This window comes from Giraffa tippelskirchi, chromosome 2 (assembly GCF_054371585.1).
Source record: "Giraffa tippelskirchi isolate mGirTip1 chromosome 2, T2T-mGirTip1v1.2.pri, whole genome shotgun sequence".
In the NCBI taxonomy this organism is placed as follows: domain Eukaryota; kingdom Metazoa; phylum Chordata; class Mammalia; order Artiodactyla; family Giraffidae; genus Giraffa; species Giraffa tippelskirchi.
The window spans coordinates 69605514-69629432 of NC_137276.1; the positions used below are offsets into that span (position 1 = coordinate 69605514).

General features: G+C 36.1%; 1 protein-coding gene across 11 annotated transcripts in view; it reads left to right on the plus strand.

Annotated features, from left to right (window-relative positions):
* The window catches only part of CTNNA3 (catenin alpha 3), a 1864976-nt gene that overhangs the window by 1245282 nt on the left and 595775 nt on the right, over positions 1–23919 (plus strand). For all 11 annotated transcript variants that reach the window (XM_081568943.1, XM_081568944.1, XM_081568945.1 and 8 more), the window contains one exon: positions 19510–19666. In XM_081568943.1, the coding sequence (XP_081425069.1) occupies positions 19510–19666 (157 nt within the window). The remainder of the gene's footprint in view (positions 1–19509; positions 19667–23919) is intronic.

Consider the following 23919-nt stretch of genomic DNA (forward strand, 5'->3'; position numbering starts at 1 on the left):
TTGTCGGGGGGCAACAATGAACATGAGTTTGAGCAAATTCTGGGAGACAGTAAAGGACAAGAAAGCCTGATGTATTGCAGTCCATGGGGTCACAAAGAGTCGGACACAACTTAATGACTGAACAACAGCAACACTAACATTTTTGCAAGAGATCTGGAAATGGCAGTACAGAATAAAAGCACCATGGAGATGTCAAACTGGTGTGATTAAATTTGAGGAAGTATTTGTAGTTCTGGCAGACTGAGCAGAAATGAAAGAGATTATGTTCTTTTATGATATGTATCCTATAGATTTAGAAGGAAATGATTGAAGCTACCCCTGCATGATGATGGAATTTGTACAGGAAATAACAAGAGGAACCTGAGTATTACTGCAGATTCTCTATTGGAATTATTGATTGATTTGTTAGCAAATGAGTTAAAATAATTGGTAATTATTAAGATGTGTTTGTTCTGAGGATAAAATTCCCAGACTGGTTAGCATATGCCATAAATATGGAATGTAGTTCTAATTGCTGTACTTTGATTTAAAAATAGATATGGAAAATATCCAGGTCAAATTAATGAAATAGAAGAATTTGTGTATGAGGATCATCCATTTTAGAAGATAAGGCCTGAGAGGGAGTAATTTCTAATTTAATATAGTTTTGGAAGGTATGTAAAAGATGAAAACACATTTATCAATTTATAGACTAGAAATTGGAATGTAGGTCTCTTCATCAATCAACACCCACCTAAACCCAAGTCTATCTCTTCCAAATTCCATTTGCTCATTCGTGTTAAACTCTTTGGGGCCCCATGGACTGTAGCCCACCAGGTTCCTCTGTTCATAGAATTTTCCAGGCAATAAAATTGGAGTAGGGTCATTCCCTACTCCAGGGGATCTTCCTGTCTAAGGGATCAAACCCAAGTCTCTTGTGTCTCCTGCATTGGCAAGCAGATTCTTTACCACTAGAACAATCTAGGAAACCCAAATTTCACATAGTGGTGATTGTGTCTGTATTTTTTAAGAATTGTTTTAAAAGTAAAATACATCTAAAGATACTGCTACTCATACTCACCTACAGTAATTCATGTGAAAAATGCCTCAGTCTCATTTATTCAGTTTAGAACATCTGTACTAATGAGTTTCAATCTGAGTTTTTACCCATAAACCATTTTTATTTTTTTGGTTTAAAAAAATAAGATACCTGGGGCATCTCTCTCTCAATCAGTGGTCAGGTGATTCCCTTGCATTTTATGTGTTTCTCCTGATCTCAGAACTGACTCATCTAACTTTCTGGTGTGACCTCCTCTAACCCATAAACTAGCAAAGAGAATATAATTTACAGCAAAAAACCTGTATTTCAAGTGAGATCATTCCAAACATACTATCCACCTAGTCATTGTGTTGTGGTGATATTACTAACAGACAGAAACTTGATTTTATTTACACAGACACCTCACATTTAAGTTTTATACATAACATCCTGTCATCCCAAAGAAATCTTGGGTTCTAGCTCAGGGACTGTGGCTTATATTTGTATCTCCAGTGTTTAAACCAGCAAGGATTTAATGTCTATTTTTGTTATTGGTATTTATGATAGTAGTGTTTTTTTGTTGTTGTTGTGTGTGATGATAACAAATAGAGATAAAAGAAGGGGAGTTTGCTAAAATGAAGTGAAAATGGGTTAATTCATTTTCTGAATTAGTTAAGAAAGGGAAGGAAATATTAAACATCAACCAGGAAGTATTATGGTTATTTTACTTGTAATTTTAATGTGAATCCGTTAGGTCAGCACTTTTCAATATTTAGAGTAGTGCTTTTAAATATGTGCCTATGAATAACCTGAGGATCTTGTTAAAATGTAGATCTTTGATTCAGTCTAATAAGCACCTGAGATTCTCCATGCCTAACAATGCAGGTGATACTGATGGTATTATTTGGCCCTACAACACATCGAGACAAGGTTTTACACAATTCTATGAGATAATATAATATGATGATAGTTCCAATAATGATAGCAGTAGTACTTTACCATATATCATCATACTGGAACAAAAATTCTGTAGGTTGATGTGTGCTCAGTTGTGTCCAACCCTTTGTGACTCCATGGACTGTAGCTTGCCAGGCTCCTCTGCCCATAGAATTTTCCAGACAAAAATCCTATAGATTGGCAAGATAACATCTAGTAAGTGAACAAATAAAACTGAAAAGCTGAGGAATAGTAAAATAACAGAGCTATCACACACACACACACACACACACACAAAGAAAAAACCTAGTTACAGTAAGTTAAATTGGAAGAATGAAGTGTATTAACTATCTCTAAAATTGCTTTTTTCCTACTCAGCTAAAATCTAGCTAGGATGGATTTCATTTACATTGGGACAGTATTATTGTGGAAGACATTTATCTTTTCTTTAAATTCACAGCACCTCCTGACAACAGGATGCTTAAAGTCAGTAATTTTCTTTATATTTTCACTGGTTAGTCTATCGGGTACAAATGACACTTTGATAATTATTTAGAAAGTTTATCAGAAAAGTTTCAAATGCCTGATCCACCAAAGTCATGTGTGTGCTCTAGAAGCACGCAGGCGGAACTGCCTATGAAGCAAGCACTTTGTTTTTGGTTACGTTGGTTGCAACACTGCCCCATTCCTCACACTTCTCACAGGAAGTGCTAATCAAGCTCAAAGTCAATAATTCCAAAGGGAAAATGAAAGTCACTCACTCAGTTGTGTCCCACTCTTTGGGACTCCACAGACTATACAGTCCATGGAATTCTCCAGGCCAGAATACTGGAGCAGGAAGCCTTTCCCTTCTCCAGGGAATCTTCCCAATTCAGGAATCGAACCTGGGTCTCCTGCATTGCAGGCAGATTCTTTACCAGCTCAGCTACAGGGGAAGCCCAAGAATATTGGAGTGGGTAGCCTATCCCTTCTCCAGCAGATCTTCCCGACCCAGGAATCGAACCAGGGACTCCTGCATTGCAGGCAGATTCTTTACCAACTGAGTTATCAAATAAGACCCAATACTTCCGAAACCACTTAATATTTCGGCTCTAAACACAGTGGACTTATAAGCACTAAGGTCTGGAAACATCTTTCCCAGAAATAGCAAAGCTGGCATGCTAAGTCCAGTAACACCAGTTACTCTAAAAATTCTAAGGCCACTACTTTGAAAGAGCTTTAACAGGGGCTTCTACCAACTTTTGTAACAAATGTAAGAAAGAGTGTACTATCTAATATAAAGACAGTGTCTGTGATTGACTTCTGGAGAAGGTGGTTGTTACTACTTCTGCTGCTGGTGGTGACTTTGTGATATGTCCTGAGGGCTGACTTACATCTTTTAGTATTTCAGTACAGTGAAAAGATATTAGAGAAACACCTGAAACTGTGGTTTTCTTTCTTTCTTTTTTTTCTTCTGCTTTGAAGAGATATTAATCCTTTTGACTGATTTTAATAACATCATGGAGAAGACCCATTCTTTAAAGGGAAGTGAAAGGGTCCCCATAAGCTTGCCTTGAGTTTATCTCACATAAACACAGATTAACTAAGAAAAGTCTTACTTTCAGTGGTGGATTTTTCGAGGTTAATGAGTGAAACCATTGTATGGGTTGGGTTCTGTGTTACCATCTATTTTGTCTTTGCATTCAAAAATATTGAACCTTAAATATAAGTGAATTTCATGCTCTGAACACAAAGATGTAGTCTGGTGTTGTCTCTGTGGTCATAATCCTATTCACCCTTACTACTGTGCATCTTTAGCTTCTGTGAGTTGTTAAGCTAATGATCAGGTTCCACACAGGAGCTAATTGCTATTTATTCCCTTACATCACAAATTTGTTTTTAAAACCATTTGTCAAATTGAACAAACCACTCATGTTATTTGAAAAGTGAAAACAATTCCTATGAAAGAAAAAAAAAGTCTACCAAATTCAACTAAATGAGCCATCAGTAGTTTTAAATTTTATGTAAGTCTTTTTTGGTAAAAATTTTGTTGCACATAAAATCCTTCACTTCTGATTTAATCTTGGGCTTTTGTGACTAATAATTTTTCTCCCCTAAGTCATGTCTTCGGTAGGTTTTATTTCTGTCATTGGAAATACCACTAACTGGTAACTCAAGCCAGAGACTTGGGAACTATCCTTTTTTGTTGTTCAGTTGCTAAGTTGTGTCCAACTCTTTGCGACTCCATGGAGTGCAGCATGCCAGACTTCCCTATCCTTCACCATCTCCTGGCGTTTGCTCAAATTCATCTCCATTGAGCTGGTGATACTGTCTAACCATCTCATCCTCTGTCACCCCCTTCTCCTCCTGCCCTCAATCTTTCCTAGCATCAGGGTCTTTTCCAGTGAGTCCAGCTCTTCACATCAGGTGACCAAAGTATTGGAGTTCAGCTTCAGCATCAGTCCTTCTATTGAACATTCAGGATTGATTTCCTTTAGAATTGACTGGTTTGATCTCCTTGCAGCCCAAGGGACTCTCAAGAGTCTTCTCCAGCACCACAATTTGAAACCATCAATTCTTCAGTACTCGGCCTTCAAGGTCCAACTCTCACATTCGTACATGACTACTGGAAAAACCATAGCTTTGACTCTACAGACCTTTGTCATCAAAGTGATAACTATCCTTAATTCCTTCTTAATTCTTGTCCTCACATTCAACTGGCCATAATTTTGTGAATTTTGCATTTTAATTATCTCTTGAATCTTCACTGCAACTATTGCCTCAGCTGACAGACCATTCCTTCCCATTCCTAATCAGGAGGGCTGAAAATGAGGCTAGAAAATGGAAGGAAGCATAATATCTTTTATGTCAAGAAAACTCAGTTATCATAAAAATTATGCTTGGTCCACATCATGGAGAGCATCCAGTTCTTCCCAATCCATTATGTGAAATGACATTAGCTCTTCAATAGACTCAGCCAGCTGCTAAAAGTCATTGTAGGTTTGTCACCTATATTTCCCCAGATAGAATTTCCTCCTGTTCATAGATTGTGTCCTACTTAATCTAATTTGCGTGGGTCCAGCTCCCAGGAAGCAGTAGTACTTTATTCCTGAATTCTATACATAGCCCAGCATATTCACGTCTGTAATTAAAAATTGGAGCTTTATTTATCTTTTACTATGCATGTTATGGCTCAAGGGTGCTGAGCAAAAAATAAATAGTACATTAAAATTAAGAATTTCAGGTCTGCATTCAATGAAGAGCGGCTGTTTTCCAGTGTATAATATCATTATATCTTCCTAGGGTAATATCAATCAACTAACTCATTAGCAGCTGAAAATTCAGATTGTTTGTTTTACTTAAGAAGCATACTCCCAAAGAGAGTTCTTCTGAATGTAGGCCATTGCTTCTTCAGTGTGTAATTATTACAATAAGTAGGGCATTACTGTGGTACTTCACATGCACCAGTGAATATGCTTCAGCAATTAGGGACTCCAGGTCCTAGAGAGTGAAATAAACATCCAGAACTTTTACAGTCTATTCTGATCAGGAAGAAGTCTTCTCTAATATAATAAATTTCCAATAATAATGTTTATAATTATTTGATATGGAAAAATGATTACCTTTTCTTCCATTTTCAGAATGAAAATGACTTTCTCCTCAAATTCTCACTCTTAATATCTTTTAAAAAATCAGGATTTTTTGTGCATAATAATACCTTAAAGTTATATAGTTTATGTTTTGAAATCACTCCTAATATACTTTACTATTTGGTTCTAAGTAATTCTATTGGATAGATATCATATTCCAAATTTTACAGATTAAAGAGAAAAATATAAAGAATGAGTTGCCCAACTATATACAAAGCTTCTAATTGAGAAAGGCAACTCAAATTCATTCTCAGGGAATTTTGTTTTACTCTCTCTCTCTTTCTCCCTGTCTTCAGATCTTTATAAAACAGAAGCTTAGAAAAATTTACTAATATTCCCTTTTGTTGGTAGCATCTATTTTTCCTTTTTTTAATTAAACTATAGTTGATTTAGAGTATTATGTTAGTTTTAGGTATAGAGCATAGTGATTCAATATTTTATAGATGATACTCCATTTGAAGTTATTACAAAATAATGGCTATGTTTCCCTTTGCCATACAATATAGCCTTTTTGTGTATCTATTTTATACATAATGATTTGTATCTCTCAATCCCATGCCCTGATTTTGCCTCTCCTCTCTTCCTTCACCCCACTAGTATCCATTAGTTTGTTTCCTATATCAGTGAGTCTGTTTTGTTATATACATTTTTTAATTTTATTTTAGATTCCACATATAATTGGTAAAATACAGTATCTATCTTTCTCTGACTTATTTCATTGAGCAGAATATTCTCTAGGTATATGCATTTGTTGCAAATGAGAGAATTTCATTATTTTTTATGTCTGGTAATATTCTATCATATATATATATATTTATATATATAAAATGTATATTCTCTCCCCCCTCTCTCTATATACACATATGATAAAATACACACATACAAACACACCACAGCTTCTTTATTCACTTATCTGTTGATGGACACTTGGGTTATTTCCATAACTTGGCTATTGCTGCTATGAACATTTGGGTGCGCATATCTTTTACAGTTAGTATTTTCTTATTTTTCAAAGGTGTACCCAAAATTGGAATTGCTGGATCATATGGTAATTCCATTTTTAGTTTTCGGAGGAAACTTGATAATGTTTTCCATACTGATTGCATCAATTTACAATCCCAGCAACAATGTACAAGCGTCCCATTTTCTCCATATCATCTCCAACATTTGATTTTTTGTGATCTGTTTATTGATAATCATTCTGACAGATGTGAGATGATATCTCCTGTGGTTTTGACCTGCATTTCCCTAATAAATTAGCAGCGTTGAGCATATTTTTTGTGACTATTAACCATCTCTGTGTGTCTTCTTTGGAAAACTGTCTATTCAGATTTTTTATCAATTTTTTGAGTTTTTTTTTCTATATATTTAGTTGTATAAGCTCTCTCTCTCTCTCTCTCTCTCTATATATATATATATATATGTATATATATATACACACACACACTATACATACATATTTATACATAGTATAAATATACTATTATATATACTATATACTAATATATACTATTATAAAATATATGTATTATAAGTGTGTGTATAAATATATACACACACACATATGTATGTATATATATATATATATATATATAGTATATTAACCCTTTATTGGTCATATTACTTGCAAATATTTCCTCCCATTCCATAGCTTGTCTTTTCATTTTGAAAATGGTTCTTTTGCTGTGCAAAAGTTTTTAAGTTTGATTAGGCTCCATTTGTTTATTTTTGCTTTTATTTATTTTGCCTTAGGAGATAGATCCAAAAAAATGTTGCCAAAATATATGTCAAAGTTTATTCTGCCTATGTTCTCTTTTAGGAGTTTTATGGTTTCAGGGCTTACATTTAGATATTTAATCATTTAGAGTTTGTATTTTTTATGATGTAAGAAAAAAATTTAATTTCATTATTTTACATGTAGCTGTTCTGTTTTCCTAGCACCACTTGTTGAAGACACTATCTTTTCTCGATTATATAGTGTTTCATCCCTTGGAATAGATTAATTGACCATAGATGTGAGTTTATTTCTGAACTCTATATTCTGTCCCACTGGTCTATGTCTGTGCTTTGTGCCAGTACTATACTGTTTGATTACTGTAGCTCTGTAGTATAGTGTGATATCAGGAAGTGTGTTACCTCCAGTTTTGTCCTTTTTTCTCAAGATTGCTTTGGCAATTCAGGGTCTTTTGTGGGTCCATATAAATTTTTGGATTATTGGTTCTAGTTTTGTGAAAAAATGTCATGGTATTTTGATAAGGATTTTATTAAATCTGTAGGTGATTTGTGTAGTATGAAAACTTTAGCAATATGGATTCTTCCAATCTGAGAACGTGGGCTATCTTTCCATTTTTTTGTATCATCTTCAATTTTCTTCACCTATAGTTTTCAGAGTATAGGTCTTCCATATTCTTGATTAAATTTATTCCTAGGTATTTTATTTTTTGATGTTATTTTATTTGGAATCTTTTTGCTTTATCTTTCTGATAGTTCATTATTAATATATTCTATTTTTCTTAATTTTATTTTTACTTTTCCATCTATACATTGGTAATAAAAGGGTTTGCTTTTATTGTCTCAGGGCTATTTGAGTAGATGATAGAACACTCCCTTATTTGTCTTGACTATGTGGTTAAAATTGCTACAATATTTCTTAATTGACTTTCCATCTTGGATTCCTTCTTGTTTTCCTGTTCTGGCCTCTAGCTGACAAAGTTACAGAATTCAAATCTGAACAATTAGCAAATTGGCGAATTTTTGAGTATGGTAATTCAATAGGAAAAATTCCATTTTAGTGTTTACCTTTCTCTAACTCTAGTTTCTCTAATATTGAACTATAGGCAAGTCCTGATGGTGCAGTCCATTGGCCAATGCTCCTCATCAGAATGGCCTTCAAAATATCTTATGATGAAGATTTAATGAGCACTTTTTCTTTTGAATACAAACCTTATCAGTGCTTCCATACTTCTCCCTATGATTTCATTGTTTAGTTATAAGAAAATCAATATAGACTTTTAAAATTGCTATTATTTTAGGTACTAATATAAAGGTTCCTTGTAGGGATGTACTTACTTGGGAAAAGGCATTATTAAATGTGTAGGCTAGCAAAGTAGAAGGAACTGTAGACTAGAGTCCTAGTTATATGGAAAGGGGATCCTACTAGACACTTTCCATGTACCTTGGGGAGAGAACATTAAAACATTAAAATTCATGCTTTTCAGTACAGTAAGGGATATGGATCACATATCAAATGAACTCAAAGTTCACTCTAATGAACATCCCATTACATAATGAGATAAATACACAAGGAGAAAAATTTATTGTTTTATGACACTATATCACAAGAAACTTGACCTAGATTACCTAGATTTGATAAAGTTTTCCTGAGGAAGTGACCTCTATTAGATGAAATTATTTTTGCTGTGACCTCTATTAGATGAACTGGTTACCTAGAAAGAGGTAGAAAGGGGAATTGATGATAAATGATTGTAGAGAAATAAACAGGCATCAAATATTTCAGAGCTTTAAGGCCAAGTTAGGTATTTTTGCATTTATCCTAAGAGACAGATGGGAACATCATGAGATTTGTAATTCAGAAATATTATATTATATAGAGTGGCTGGAACCAAAGTTTAAGTTACCTTAATGGTCCCATTGAGAGATAATGGTACCAGAGTGTAGACTTGTGGCAGTGAACATAGTATCCAAGAAGCCAAAATGCTAGGTCAAGAACTTTAAGAAAATGTCTCTTCTGGAAACATTGGAGGGAGAAAGAGTGAGAATAAAAGTAATGAGAAAAATAGAGCAAGTCATCCTTGACTATTTTAACACAGTTCTTACCCTGTATCCTATGTACATATCTTGTTAAAACATCTTGGAAGTGCAGGGAAAATATTGCTTTATATTATCTGGGTTTTATATACCTGTTCAGTTCAGTTCAGTTCAGTTGCTCAGTTGTGTCTGACTCTTTGTGACCCCATGAACCGCAGCACGCCAGGCATCTTGTCCATCACCTACTGCCAGAGTCCACCCAAACCTATGTCCATTGAGTCGGTGATGCCATCCAGACATCTCATCCTCTGTCGTCCCCTTCTCCTCCTGCCCTCAATCCTTCCCAGCATTATAGTCTTTTCCAATGAGTCAGCTCTTCGCATGAGGTGGCCAAAGTATTGGAGTTTCAGCTTCAACATCAGTCCTTCCAATGAACACCCAGGACTGATCTCCTTTAGGATGGACTGGTTGGATCTCCTTGCCATCCAAGGAAGTCTCAAGAGTCTTCTCCAACACCACAGTTCAAAAGCATCAATTCTTCAGTGCTCAGCTTTCTTTATAGTCCAACTCTCACATCCATACATGACTACTGGGAAAACCACAGCCTTGACTAGATGGACCTTTGTAGACAAAGAAATGTCTCTGCTTTTTAATATGCTGTCTAGGTTGGTCATAACTTTCCTTCCAAGGAATAAGCATCTTTTAATTTCATGGCTGCAATTGCCATCTGCCTGTTAACCTTCATCAAATATGTGTGTGTGTGACTTTTCTCTTGTTGTTCAGTCACCTAGTTGTGTCCATTTTCTGAGTTTGTGTTGTCCGTTTTTCTACTTTAGATAAATAGTAGATAAACAGAAAACACTCTTGACAATTAAAAACGTTAAGTCTCCTAATGTTGATGAACTCTTTTTAGTTCACGCTTTTAGATAAGACCATGTTAAATCTTCAGAAATTCCAATTACATGGAGAGAATGCCTGATCCAAAGCATTCAGACATTGCAAATATATACTTTTCTTAATTTAAAATTTTTCCAAACTCTTATCATAAAGTGCATTTAAAATTTAATAAATAACTTATGTTTTGCCTTTATTGTGTTGTTGTTTAGTTGCTAAGTCATATCTGACTCTTTGTTACTCCATGAACTATAACATGCCAGGCTCCTCTTTCCATGTAATTTTACTGAATTGGGTTGACATTTCCTTCTCCAGGGCATCTTCTTGACCCAGGTCGAACCCTCGTCTCCAGCTTGGCAGGTAATTTCTTTACCACTGAGCCATCTGGGAAGCCCCCCTTTGCTTTTACACTTGTGTGGAATTGCTGGTGCCTTAAAAGGAACTTTGTAGATGTTTCTGATACAAAATTACTTCTTTTTTTCTTTAAAAGAGAGTTTATCAATTTGGCAAAGCTATCAAATCATTTTTAATTCCTCCACCTGATCCCAAATGATTTGGAAAATAGTAGATATCTTTTCCTATTACAAATTCTAAACTTATTAAATACCTGAGTGGCATATTATAATGAATCCAAAAAACCTTGGTTATTTTTGTTTTTTTCATCATTAGAAATTAAGGTATTTTTATTACCTTAATTCGTAATACACAATGCTGATTTCAGAATTTTCTTTTTTTATGCAAAGTTTCTCTGCTTTTAGTGCTATATTATAGTTAAATCTAAAAAGTATAGTGTTTCTTTAGATTAAGTTTTCTTTAAATTCATATTTGTTTAAGGGACATTTTTATGATTAGCATATCAAAATGATTGTTGAGCTTATCAAAACTGTAAATTCTTTGTATATTTGTGTGGCTCAGATGGTAAAGAATCTGCCTGCAATGAGAGAGACCTAGGTTCTATCGCTGGGTTCAGAAGATCTCCTGGAGGAGGGCATGGAAACCCAATCCAGTATTCTTGACTGGGAAATCCCATGGCAAGAGAAGCTGGTGAGCTATAGTCTATGAGGTTGCAGAAGAGTTAGACACGGCTTAGTGACTAAACAACACCAACTTGTCTTAATAATTAGTATACAGGACTGGAAAATAGTATTTTGATTTTCCTATAAAGTAGTTGTCTTTTACAGACCTTCTAGAGGGCATTACATTTTCCATAACTTAAATAGTCCTAGTTTGAATTTTCTCCTTTGCTCTAGCAGTATGGATTAAGACAGATAAAAGCTTGTACTAGAATATATGTAGAAGAAATACATAGACTTTCTCCCAAAAATCAACTTTGCACCCCTCCCCTATTTATTTTACTTTACTTTATTTTCTGACTGTGGAGCTTGTGAGATCTTAGTTTCCAGACCAGGGATTGAATCTAGACCCTCAGCAGTGAAAGTGCCTAAGTCCTAACCACTGAACCACTAGGAAATTCCCACCCCTTTCCCTTTCTAAAAATTACTTTTCATCACTAGAGTAGGTTGGGCTTCCCTGGTGGCTCAGACAGTAAAGAATCCATCTGTGATGCAGGAGACCTGGGTTTGATCTTTGGGTTGGGAAGATACCCTGGAGGAGGACATGGCAACCCACTCCAATATTCTTGCCTGGAGAATCCCCATGGACAGAGGAGCCTGGTGGGCTACCATCCATGGGGTTGCAGAATCAGACATGACTGAGCAATAAGCACAGCATAGAGAGAGTAGGTTTTTTTATATGTATCCAAATGCTTCCCAGGTGGTCCTAGTGGTAAAGAACCTATCTGCCAGTGCAGGAGATAGGAGACCTTGATTCAATTCCTGGGTCAGGAAGATTCCCTGGAGGAGAGCATGGCAACCTACTGTAGTACTCTTGGCCACAGAATCCCATGGACAGAGGAATCTGATGGGCTACAATCCATAAGGTCACAAAGAGTCGGATACAACTGAAGTGACTTAGCATGCACACACACAAATGCAAATTAAAGCCTCATGAGAAGATTCATGTGAGTAATGCTCTCATATAGGGATCATCCCTTCATGGAGTAATGAGACTGCAACACTATGAGGCCAAAGTTGAATGCAATATAGTTGTTTATAAATCTGTGAGGGTCTATGACAGGTTATGCCTCCTCACCACCACCCTTCCTCAGCCTCGAAATGCTTTTATAATTTAACATAAAGATGTGACTATGGAGATTCTTGATGACAAATATCATGTAGCTTACTTTTAAAACTCAATGATAGTTTCCTATAAATGAAAGAAGACAAAAAAGAAAAGATTATCAAAACTAAGGAAAAGTGGAAACACCAACATAGAAAGTGAGGAACATCTGGTAGTAGAATATTATTTAAGAAACTAAGAAAAGAATGCACAAAATTGGAGCATTGAATGTGATGTCATTACCATGGTTGCTACTATTCCAAAATTATTACAGTGTTACCAGTTTAAGTACATATCATATAAATTCTTGTCACATGCTAGCTTAGATGTATTTGAGGTATCATATATCTAGTTATTTTAATTTTCTCTACATGCCATGACATTGAGGTAATCAGACCTATAGGTACTTCCACATAAGTCATCTTTTTAATCCACAAAGTGCTTTTGTTATATTAACTAAGATGTTTAAGATTATTTGTATCAGTGCCAATACTGACATCTTTCTGAGGGAAATTAAGCTACATGGATTTATTTTCACTTTGAAAGTAACTGTTTTCAGGAATCCTTTACGAGAAGTATATACATCAGTTGATAGTATTAAATCTGTATGTTCAAAGGAACCTGAGAGGGATCAGCTAACTCAAGTACTGCCCCCACCCCAAACTCAGTGCAAACTTACCTATTCTTCTGGGAAAATGAGTCCTAGGAGAGACAATATGACTCTTCTGGGTATATAAAATCAGTTTGAAGCAAAGTAAAACTCTAATTTAAGCCTCTTGTCTAACACTCTAGAGTTCCCTCTATAACATTGCACAAATTATTCAGTCTTTTCATGCCTTCATTGTCTCACTAGTAAAATGAGAATACTGGTAGGATCTTCTACATTGGATTCAAAATATTAATTCTAATGAACTGCTTAGAAACTCTGCTTAGGACATTGAAGTGGAGAAACTGGGAGCTTAGTATATTGCCAGTTGGAATGTAAAATCGTATAGCCATTGTGGAAAACAGTATGACATTTCCTCAAAAAAGTTTAACTTAGAATTACCACATGACCCAGAAATTCAATTTGTAGTGTATAAATGAAATATTTGAAAGCCAAGACTTGATGAGATATTTGTATACCAATGCATATGCATTACTCACAGTAGCCAAGAGGTGGAGACAACCTCGATGTCCATCAACAGAGAAATGGATAAGCAAAACATAGGGGTAGTGGAATATTATTCAGCTTTAAAAGGAAATAAAGTTTTGACACATGCTACAACAGATGGACCTTGAAAGCATTATTTTACATGTAAAAGCCACACACAAAAGGTCAAATATTATACAATTCCACTTTTATGAGATATCTAGAATAGTCAGATTGATAGATAGGCTGAAGAGAGGAGATAATAAAAAGATTTTATTTGATGGATACACAGTTTCATTCATTTTTTTTTTCAATTGACTGGCTTGTTTTACTCTATGCTCTTTCTTTTCTTTACATTGTAACTTCAATCTACTCATAGTGTCTTCTTCCTTTCAGCTTTGGTTTGTTCTGCTTCCTCAGGGCCTTAACCCCATCAGTCCCCCTCTGGTTCTGATTTTACTACATGGCCTCTGTGTAAGTCTTTGTTCAAATCTTCAATAGAGATTTGAATGCCTTAACCTTTTACATCATGCCTGTGACTACTAATGGTTGTCCTTGAATTGAATATCAGCCTATGATTTAAATACTTTTGAAAAGGGGGAAAAAAAAAGTGCTGAACTTGGCTCCCTATGGCTGTTCTCTAAGAGTAAACCTTGAGTCAACTAATATCTTTTAGGGAGAGTTAATAAATATAGCGGGAACTGTAATTAGCAGGCATAATGTACCAAGAAGCAAGGATAAAAAAAACACAGTCCCTCCTATGAAGAGGCTCATATGGAGCCGAGGTGTATAAACACTCATGCAATATGATAATTACTATTTGGTTATATGAAAAAAGTACTTTTAAAACACAGAAGACAGTTCACGTTCCGGGGTATAAGGAATTGGACAGATGTCACAGTATGCAGTGGTATTTCAACAGGTTTGTAAAAGGTAAGAGTTCTTTCCTCAGAAGGACCAAAGAATGGAAAGTGATGGAACAATAGTGTTGAGGCAGATTCAGTTGTAAGAAAAAAATAGTGGAAGTATGGAGATACATGGTGTGATCAGGAGATAAAGCTGAAGACAGCTGGAATGTAGGCTAAAATGAGGGCAGTCATTAGAGCAGGCAGGGTGGGACAGGATCTCTTGTGCATTTGAAAAATAAATGTGTTTGTCGTCAGGAGAACAGCCTGGAGCAAACAGGGTCTGGGTTAGGAAACTATTTGGAAGGGTGTTAAAATAGTCCTGTTAATATATAAGATCATTTTTTAAAAAATAGTCCTGTTAAACTAAGATCATGGCATCTGGTCCCATCACTTTTTGACAAATAGATGGGGAAACAATGGAAACAGTGACAGACATTACTTCCTTGGGTTCCAAAATCACTGCAGATGGTGACTGCAGCCATGAAGTAAAAAGATGCTTGCCCTTTGGAAGAAAAGCTATGAAAAACCTAGACAGCATATTAAAAAGCAGACACATTGCTTTGCCGACAAAGGTTCGTATAGTCTAAAGCTATGGTTTTTCCAGTGGTCATGTATGGATGTGAGAGTTGAACCATACAGAAGGCTGAGCACCAAAGAATTGATGCTTTTGAACTGCGGTGTTGGAGAAGACTCTTGAGAGTCTCTTGGACTGCAAGGAGATCAAACCAGTCAACCCTAAAGGACATCAGTCCTGAATATTCATTGTAAGGACTGATGCTGAAGCTGAAACTCCAATACTTTGGCCACCTGATGTGAAGAACTGACTCATTGGAAAAGACCCTGATGCTGGGAAGATTCAGGATGGGAGGAGAAGGGGACGACAGAGGATGAGATGGTTAGATGGCATCACTGACATAATGGACATGAGTTTGAGCAAACTCTGAGAGATAGTGAAGGACAGGGAAGCCTGGTGTGCTGCTGTCCATGGGGTGCCAAAGAGTCAGAAAGAACTGGGCAACTGAACAACAGCAACAAGATATAGAAAGGTCCTAAAGTTAAAGATACTGTTTCAAAGGATAATCGACTGCTTAGGTGATGAATGGGGTCAAGAGTGATTCTGGTATGTACACATCTCAACCATAATCTAAAGAAAGATGCCTCAGGAAGCAACATCATTCACTTTAAATTTAAGTCATCTTTAGCTATGCTTTAAGAAGGATTTGAGAATATTCTCCCCTACTTCTCAAGATATGTAGCTAAAATATTAGGAGGACGACACTGGGATAAAGATTTCTTCTGCCTTAAAGAAGGTTTTCACATCATTCAATTTTTTTTCTGCTTTTAGTTTTAAGTTAAATATCAGGAGTCAGGTAGGATATATATTTCTCCTAGTGTGCAGTGTTGAATCAGTTAAACTGAATCAGCTGCAGAACTGAAAATGTTCATACAAAATACAGCATGCCATATATTTCTGATACCGCATCACCACTAAGGGATCTGCACGAGTACTTAAAAAGTATGCACAGACTGTGAAGGCATAATGGCAGTACAATCACATGTGTACAGTTGTTCAACTGCAGGGACAATGAAACACCAGAGACCAGAGCCTCTGCAGTGTACGCTGGTAGTTGTTTTTGTTTAGTCACTTAGTCATGTCTGGTTCTTTGTGACCCCATAGACTGCAGCACGCCAGGCTTCCCTGTCCTACATTATAAGTTAGTAGGTTAATAAAGCTCTAAAACTAAAGTCTGGGAATACTGCAGTTGTTATTACTAAAGGTAGGTTGTGTTTCCTTAAAATTCAATGTGTTCCTCTTTCATAAAAAAGAAATAAGAGCATATCAACATAACAATTCAAGCAATTAATTTCTCTCCTCCTGTACCTCCAGTAATTTGTTGAAAATCACACCAGTGAGGTGCAGCCTTTAAGTTACCGAGTAGAAAAAAAGATTCTTTTTATTGTTGTCATTATATTTTGGTGAAATCTGAATCTTGTATCCAATATTCTGCCACACCAATGATTCCTATTTTCCAAATTCAAAAGTCATTTTTTAATTCTCATTATTCTTTACTTTCCTGTGGCATTTGAACTTTTGAAGAGATTTTCTTCCTCATCTTGACTCTTGAATACCTTACTTTTCTACCTCCTTGATGATTTCTTCTCTCATCTTTATCACTTTCATTTTATCCTTTCCTCGTACGTATTAGTGCTTTCCAAACCTGTGTTCTTTCCTCTCTTCCATTATCTTTTTGATTTTTCTGCAACTCTGTTACTATCTCCTCTTTCCAGGAAGATGAGGTTAGGGTCTACCTTGCTTCTAGGTCTTCACTGTACTTGTTATTGCCTCTTCCTAAATGAATATCACCTTATACTAATTTCCACTTATTTTTCAGATTTCAGTCCTTTGAAACATCTTTCCTTATGAAGCTGAGTACCTCTCCCACATGTTTTAAGACATCTTCTGCTCACCTTTACAATAGCCCCTGCATTGAAACACTTAAGTACTGGAGTGGTTTCTTAACTGAGAGCCCCAGACCAATAGCATCACTATTACCTGGGAATTTGTTAGACAAGCAAATTCTCAGGCTCCAAAGCACATCAACTGAATCAGAAACTCTAGTGTGCAGCTCAGGAATCTGTTTTAATAAGCTATCCAAGGAAATTCAGATACAGGCTAAAGTCTGAGAATCACTGGTATGTTGCATTTGGCTGGCTTTGGTCTTCTTTGCTTTTAGATCATGTGCTGTTTTAGAAACTATGATGAAATATTTTTCATTGTGATGTCCTTAGTATTCAATGTAGAACTGGCTACATTGTTGCTGCATAGCACTGTTTTGTTACAATGCATGAACAAATAAATGAGTAAATGAATGACAACTTTTTTATGAAATTCAATTTCATATCTCTGATTGACCACTATGTAATTTGTAGAGAGAGCCAAGAGTCACTTTAAAGTCAACCTTTGTATTAGAAAGGCTGATATCTAATACCCTTCATCAACAATGTCTTCCAAAACAGTTGCACACATCTGCTTTTACAACCCTGAATGACTTTTTAACCTCTGATCTCTCTTTTTCTATCAATACTATAATCATTATCTTCATTAATCATGGAAGAACCTTAGTAATCACCTTTCTTTGAAAAATAACTTCGTTCATTCTGAGTATACAACTAAAACATATTCCCCATAGAAAGTCTGAACAATTCAGTTACACACACAAAATCAAATTAAAGCACTGAAAATTCCATCACTCTGAAATAACCATTGTTATTTGTATGGATTAATTTAACTTTTAGTTCTAGAATATTTGCTAGAAGTGGCATTTTATGAAGCATGATGTTCTGTAATCTGCTGTTATTACACTATTGTGGGAATATTTCCATGTTCTAAAGCATTATTTTCTACAGTTATTTATGTCTGCATGATATTTTTGACAATAATTGATCTATCCTAATTTAAACTATTAAAAGTCCTGTCAAAACTTTTTCAACACCTCTGCCATTGCAGTCCAAGCTCTTTCTTACTCTTGTATCCTATTACAGTAGCCTCCTTTGCCAAAATAATCTTTTTAAAGTGTAATTCTGAGCAAATCACTCAAAAGTCAAAAGGACTCTCCAGTACCTTCCAAATAAGGCTCCAGTCTTAAGCAGGACAGCTAAGGGCCCCTATGCATACCCAGGCTGTAGGTGAGACTACTTACCAATCTCATAGCATTTCTCCTGTTTGCTCACCTTTTGAATATTGCCACTTCTCTCTTCAAATTCTTTCCCACCCATTCTGCCCCCTTCACTGTGAAGCCTTGCTAAAATTCCATGCCTTATCCCCCTTCTCTGCTCTGTTTTCTCCTTAATTCTTATAATCATAGAAGAGATCATATATTTTTATTAAATTCACTTACTAATTTCCTGGGCTTCATAGGTGGCTCAGTGGTAAAGAATTTGCCTGCCAGTGCGTGAGCCATGGGTTCTATCCTTGGGTCAGGGAGATCCCCTGAAGAAGGAAATGGCAACCCACTCTGGTATCCTTGCCTGGGAAATCCCATGGACAGAGGAGCCTGGTGGGATACAGTTCACGGGTTGCAAAGAGTCAGACATAACTGAGCAAGTGAGCAGGCACTAACTGACCATCTCTCCTAACTGGAATATAAGCTCCATGAAGACAGGGATTTTTTTCTTGTGTCTTGTTCATTGAAAGAAAATGAAAGCGAAAGCAGCTCAGTCATGTATGATTCTTTGCAACCCCATGGACTGTAGTCCTCCAGGCTCCTCTGTCCATGGAATTCTCCAGGCAAGAATATTGGAGTAGATTACCATTTTCTTCTCCTGGGAATCTTCCCAACCCAGGGATCAAACCTGGGTCTTCTGCATTGCAGGCAGATTCCTTACTGTCTGAGCCATCAGGGGAGGCTTGTTCACTGCCATATCCCTAAAACCAAGAACAGTGCTTGATACCTTCAAACAAAGAAACACAAACAAAAAACCTCATAATATATTTGAAATATTGAATGATGATGAGTGAACAAATGAAATAATTGATCAACATTGAACATCTACTGGTAAAATTCTTCAAGTCCTCAAGGAAGTCAAAGCTTTTCTTCCTGTGATTTGCATACAATAAGGATTCACTACCTACTTGTGCAAAGTAAATACAAATGACCAGTTAAACATTATTTCCTGAAATCTTTTCTTAGAATTGCTGCTGAAGGTGATCTCTCTACTCCCTAAAGACTGTCAATCATTTCTGTAATTATGGTATGTATTGCATACTTTACTGAGCTGGAGTTATATGATGTCCTTCTTATTAAGTCACATGCATTCTCTTTATAGGCAGATATCAATTATCTTTGTTATCTCTTGCAGTTCTTAGTGCATTGATGCTTTATAAACAGTCCTAAAATTCATTACCAAGAATAAAATTAAGCTATTACCAAAAGCACAGTAGTTACACATGAGGGCATAAACAAATCTAATTAAAAAAAATTGTCATATGCACAATGGTAAGTATTCTGAAATAAATCACCAAGTGAACATTCTGTATTTTTATAGATTATTAATGCTGCACTTGCTTTGGCTGCAAGACCCAAAAGTCAAGTGGTCAAAAAAACCATGGAAATGTACAAACGCACGTGGGAGAATCATATCCATGTCCTCACTGAAGCTGTAGATGACATTACAAGCATCGATGACTTCCTGGCTGTATCTGGTATGTTTTTTATCTTTTAATTTCTGTGTTAGCTCTTGTCATTTTCTGCAATAGGATGATACTAAATATAATTAATTTTATGAAATATTATGAGACTTTTTTAATGATAGCCTTTCTGGAAGCAAAGTGCTACTATATATAATCTAGGATAATGAGTCTTATGCTTTGTAATCCATACATCTCAACAATTTATACTGCCTCTGAAAGAAATCTCTATTCATGGGCAAAGCATAATTGAAAATAGTGGCTGGAAATTTTAGGTATTTTCTGGCTTTTCAAATAAATCATTTCCCGTCTTTTAATATAGTTATATCTCTTGATTTTCCTCCACATTTTTTTTTGAACCAAGTTTTTCTTCACTCAGAAAAATAAAAGTAGGAAATAGGAAAAAATAAAAATAGGAAAACTCTTTTTTGATTTGAAGTGTAACACATACTTCAACTACCATATATATTTGAGTAGTGGTGTTCTAAAGAATAAAATAAGTCTAAACATGTAACTACATCAATAACAGACGGGCTTGAGATTCCATGTCAAACCTAGATGATTCTTTCATCACATAATAGAATACAAGAATGTGAAGTTTCTCTCATAAAGCCATATTCTTGGAAACATAACTCAGGTTTTGATTATACTGTTGTAACAGCAAAGAACTAAATACTTTTTAATATTTTTAATTTTCTTAAAAATACCTCTCATTAAAATAAATTACATATTTTTTGAGAGATAGATTTTCTTGGAATGTGATGATCCTTTTTTATAAAATGAAGTTTCTCATGAATTTCAAACATCATTTTATATTTTTAAATGTTTCCTGAGTGTATTTCATCTACCTTATTGATTTCATTATATATGTATATATTCTCATCCCGAACAATAGTAACCTAGTGTATTTTCTTAACATAGTAATGAAAAGAAAATATGTGCTAGTTAACTACTTTGAAATTGTTTTATCTCTTTAGAGCTAAAAGTTTGAAAATAATAGAAAATGAACAGGAATAATATTAATATGCCTTGATACCACTATTCAAAAATAGCAACTACTGATATACAGTTTATTTCCATCCAGCAAAGTCTTCATGCTGGATGGAAATAAATGTTTTCAAATTATTGTGTTGTCACGCCTTTTTATAGGTAATAGTTGGCTGAATTTGCCCACATTGTTATATATTTTTTTAAAAAAATGTCATATATCTGTTCTTTTATTTTCATTTAGATAAATTTTAACTACTATAAGCAATACTTAAGCATATTTTTGTCTATTTTCTATCTTCCGAGTATAGCCTTTGCAATGTGAATTCAGTGTCTTGTATTCGGTCAGTCTTTTATAATTTAGTTGTTAAATGCTAGGTTCTGTGTTTCAGTTGGTTCTTTCGGTTACAAGGTGAAGAAACCAACTCCTGGTTATCAATGTGAAAGCAGTTCGTCGTAAGTCAGTTGATGACACCGTAGGGAGAATCTCCTGAACATACCAGGACAGGAGCCATAATCACGCGATGAGAAAAGTGGGGGGCCTGGGATCTGAGCAGCTGTGTAGGTCCTCAGAGCAGGGGCTCACAGCTTTCCTTTTAGTGCTGGATTCACCTGATCTGGCAAGCTCTGAATCTGCTCCTTTCTGTGAAAAACTTTAGCACTTAAGAATGGTTTGCCTGCATGTAAGAGAAAACTCATATGAGAGTTGCTTAAATAACAAAAATCATTAGTTATTTCATGTCATTAGATATTTATGATAGTAGACTTACTACCCTTAACACACCAGAGGACTTGGATAGGAATAGTCCCTGTGTGTGGGAAGGAGTATCTTACTACTAACATTTTTTTTAGAATTGCCAGTACAGGGTAGTGATAAATAGTGAATTAATATTTAATGTGTTTCATTATTGTTTTTAAAATTCTCTGCCAAGAGTGCACTCCATTATTTTCTGTTCCTGGGGTGGACAGTTCTTACTTTCTTGCCCTATGATTGGTTGTGATTCAGAGTTATTCAGTTCGCTTCAGTTCAGTTGTTCAGTTGTGTCTGACTCTTTGCAACCCCAAGGACTACTGCATGCCAGGCCTCCTGTCCATCACCAACTCCCAGGTTTACTCAAACTCATGTCCATTGAGTCGGTGATATCATCCAACTATCTCATCCTCTGTTATCCCCTTCTCCTCCCATCCTCAATCTTTCCCAGCATCGGGGTCTTTTCAAATGAGTCCGTTCTTTGCATCAGGTGGCCAAGGTATTGGACTTTCAGCTGCAGCATCAGTCCTTCCAATGAATATTCAGGACTGATTTCCTTTAGGATGGACTGGTTGGATCTCCTTGCAGTCCAAGGGACTCTTAAGAGTCTTCTCCAACACCACAGTTCAAAAGCATCAATTCTTTGGCACTCAGCTTTCTTTACAGTCCAACTCTCACATCCATACATGACTACTGGAAAAACCATAGCCTTGATTGGATGGACCTTTGTTGGCAAAGTAATGTCTCTACTTTTTAATATACTGTCTAGGTTAGTCCTAACTTTTCTTCCAAGGAGCCAGCGTCTTTTAATTTCATGGCTATAGTCACCATCTGCAATGATTTTGGAGCCCCAGAAAATAAAATCTGTCACTGTTTCCATTGTTTCCCATCTATTTACCCTGAAGTGATGGGACCAGATGCCATAATCTTAGTTCTCTGAATGTTGAGTTTAAAGCCAGCTTTTTCACTCTCCTCTTTAACTTCATCAACAGGCTCCTTAGTTCTTCACTTTCTGCCATAAGAGTGGTGTCATTTGCATATCTGAGGTTATTGATATTTCTCCTGGCAATCTTGATTCCAGCTTGTGCTTCATCCAGCCCAGCATTTCACATGAGGTACTCAGCATATAAGTTAAATAAGCAGGGTGACAATATACAGTCTGACGTCCTCCTTTCCCGATTTGGAACCAGTTTGTTTTTCCATGTCCAGTTCTAACTGTTGCTTCTTGACCTGCATACAGATTTCTCAGGAGGCAAGTCACATGGTCTGGTATTCGCATCTCTTTAAGAATTTTCCACAGTTTGCTGTGATCCACACAGTCAATGGCTTTGGCATAGTCAATAAAGCATAGACCAGTCATTTGTTAACCATTTATCAGCACTCAGAGCCCATCATGGAAATCCCATTTCCTTTTGCCATCTATTGATCCAGAAGCATGACTGATATAGGCATCTGGGTTTCTGTTGACCTTCCCTCATGTTGCATCTCAAAGATTTACACAGTATAACTTCAAGTAGGAAGGCAAGGTGGCTTGTTGGCTTTAACATATCAAGGAGGAAATTTTTCCCAGGAGGAAATCTTTTTCAGATCTCCTCTTGTCATAGGTCGGAATTGGTCCTGTAGCTACTCCTGGACCAATAGATGGCAAAAGGAAATGGGATTTCCATGATGGGCTCTGAGTGCTGATAAATAGTTAACAACCGACTGTAGCCAGAGAGAGTAATAGTCCTAATTCATAGCACTTGCGTGATTTCTGTGACATAAATACTCCCACATTGGCAGGTTTCCAGCTGCCATTGAACTCTGAATTGGGAAGAGATGCATAAAAATAGCTCTTGTGAGCTGGTATAAACTTATCCTAGCAGTTCACTGGGCTTAGCCCAGTCATAATTCAACCTTTCTGACTAGTCACTTACTATACAAACAAAATTAGAGATTTTATCAGCAGGAACAAATGGGAAGTGGCTGTTAACTAGAGAGAAAAAAAAAATGTGTTTGCCCCAAACTTAGTGGATGACTTAGTGGCACCCACTGCTTTCTTAAGTTGCTGTGTCTTCATGAATTTACCTTGTGATATTTTAGCCTGAGCTCTGGTGATGTTTCTCATTACATCCAGTTCCCACAGATAATATTAGGGAGAGTCAAAGAGACCCCTTTCTCATTGGGCTCTATCCTTGGTAAGAGCACAATGATGAATCTGAGGTCTTACTCATGGCAAAAGCATTTCTTCTTCTTGAAGAAAGAGGAGAAAGAACACCTCAAGGGAGAGGTGAGCCAAACCAAGAGAGGCATGGGTGCTAGAATGATGAGGTACAGAATTTTTAAGATAGGGCTTTTACATATTTATCTGGGTGGGCGTGGACTGACAGTTTTGATTGACTGTTGCAAGTTACATAACAACTGGCTCTATTGTGCATGTCTTTCCCATAATTCAGTCTGTTATAATCAGATGTATGTATGTAGAGAATATTTATGAACCTTTAATAGACTCCTGGCTGCCTAAGGTCACTTGAGGACACAGCTATGCATC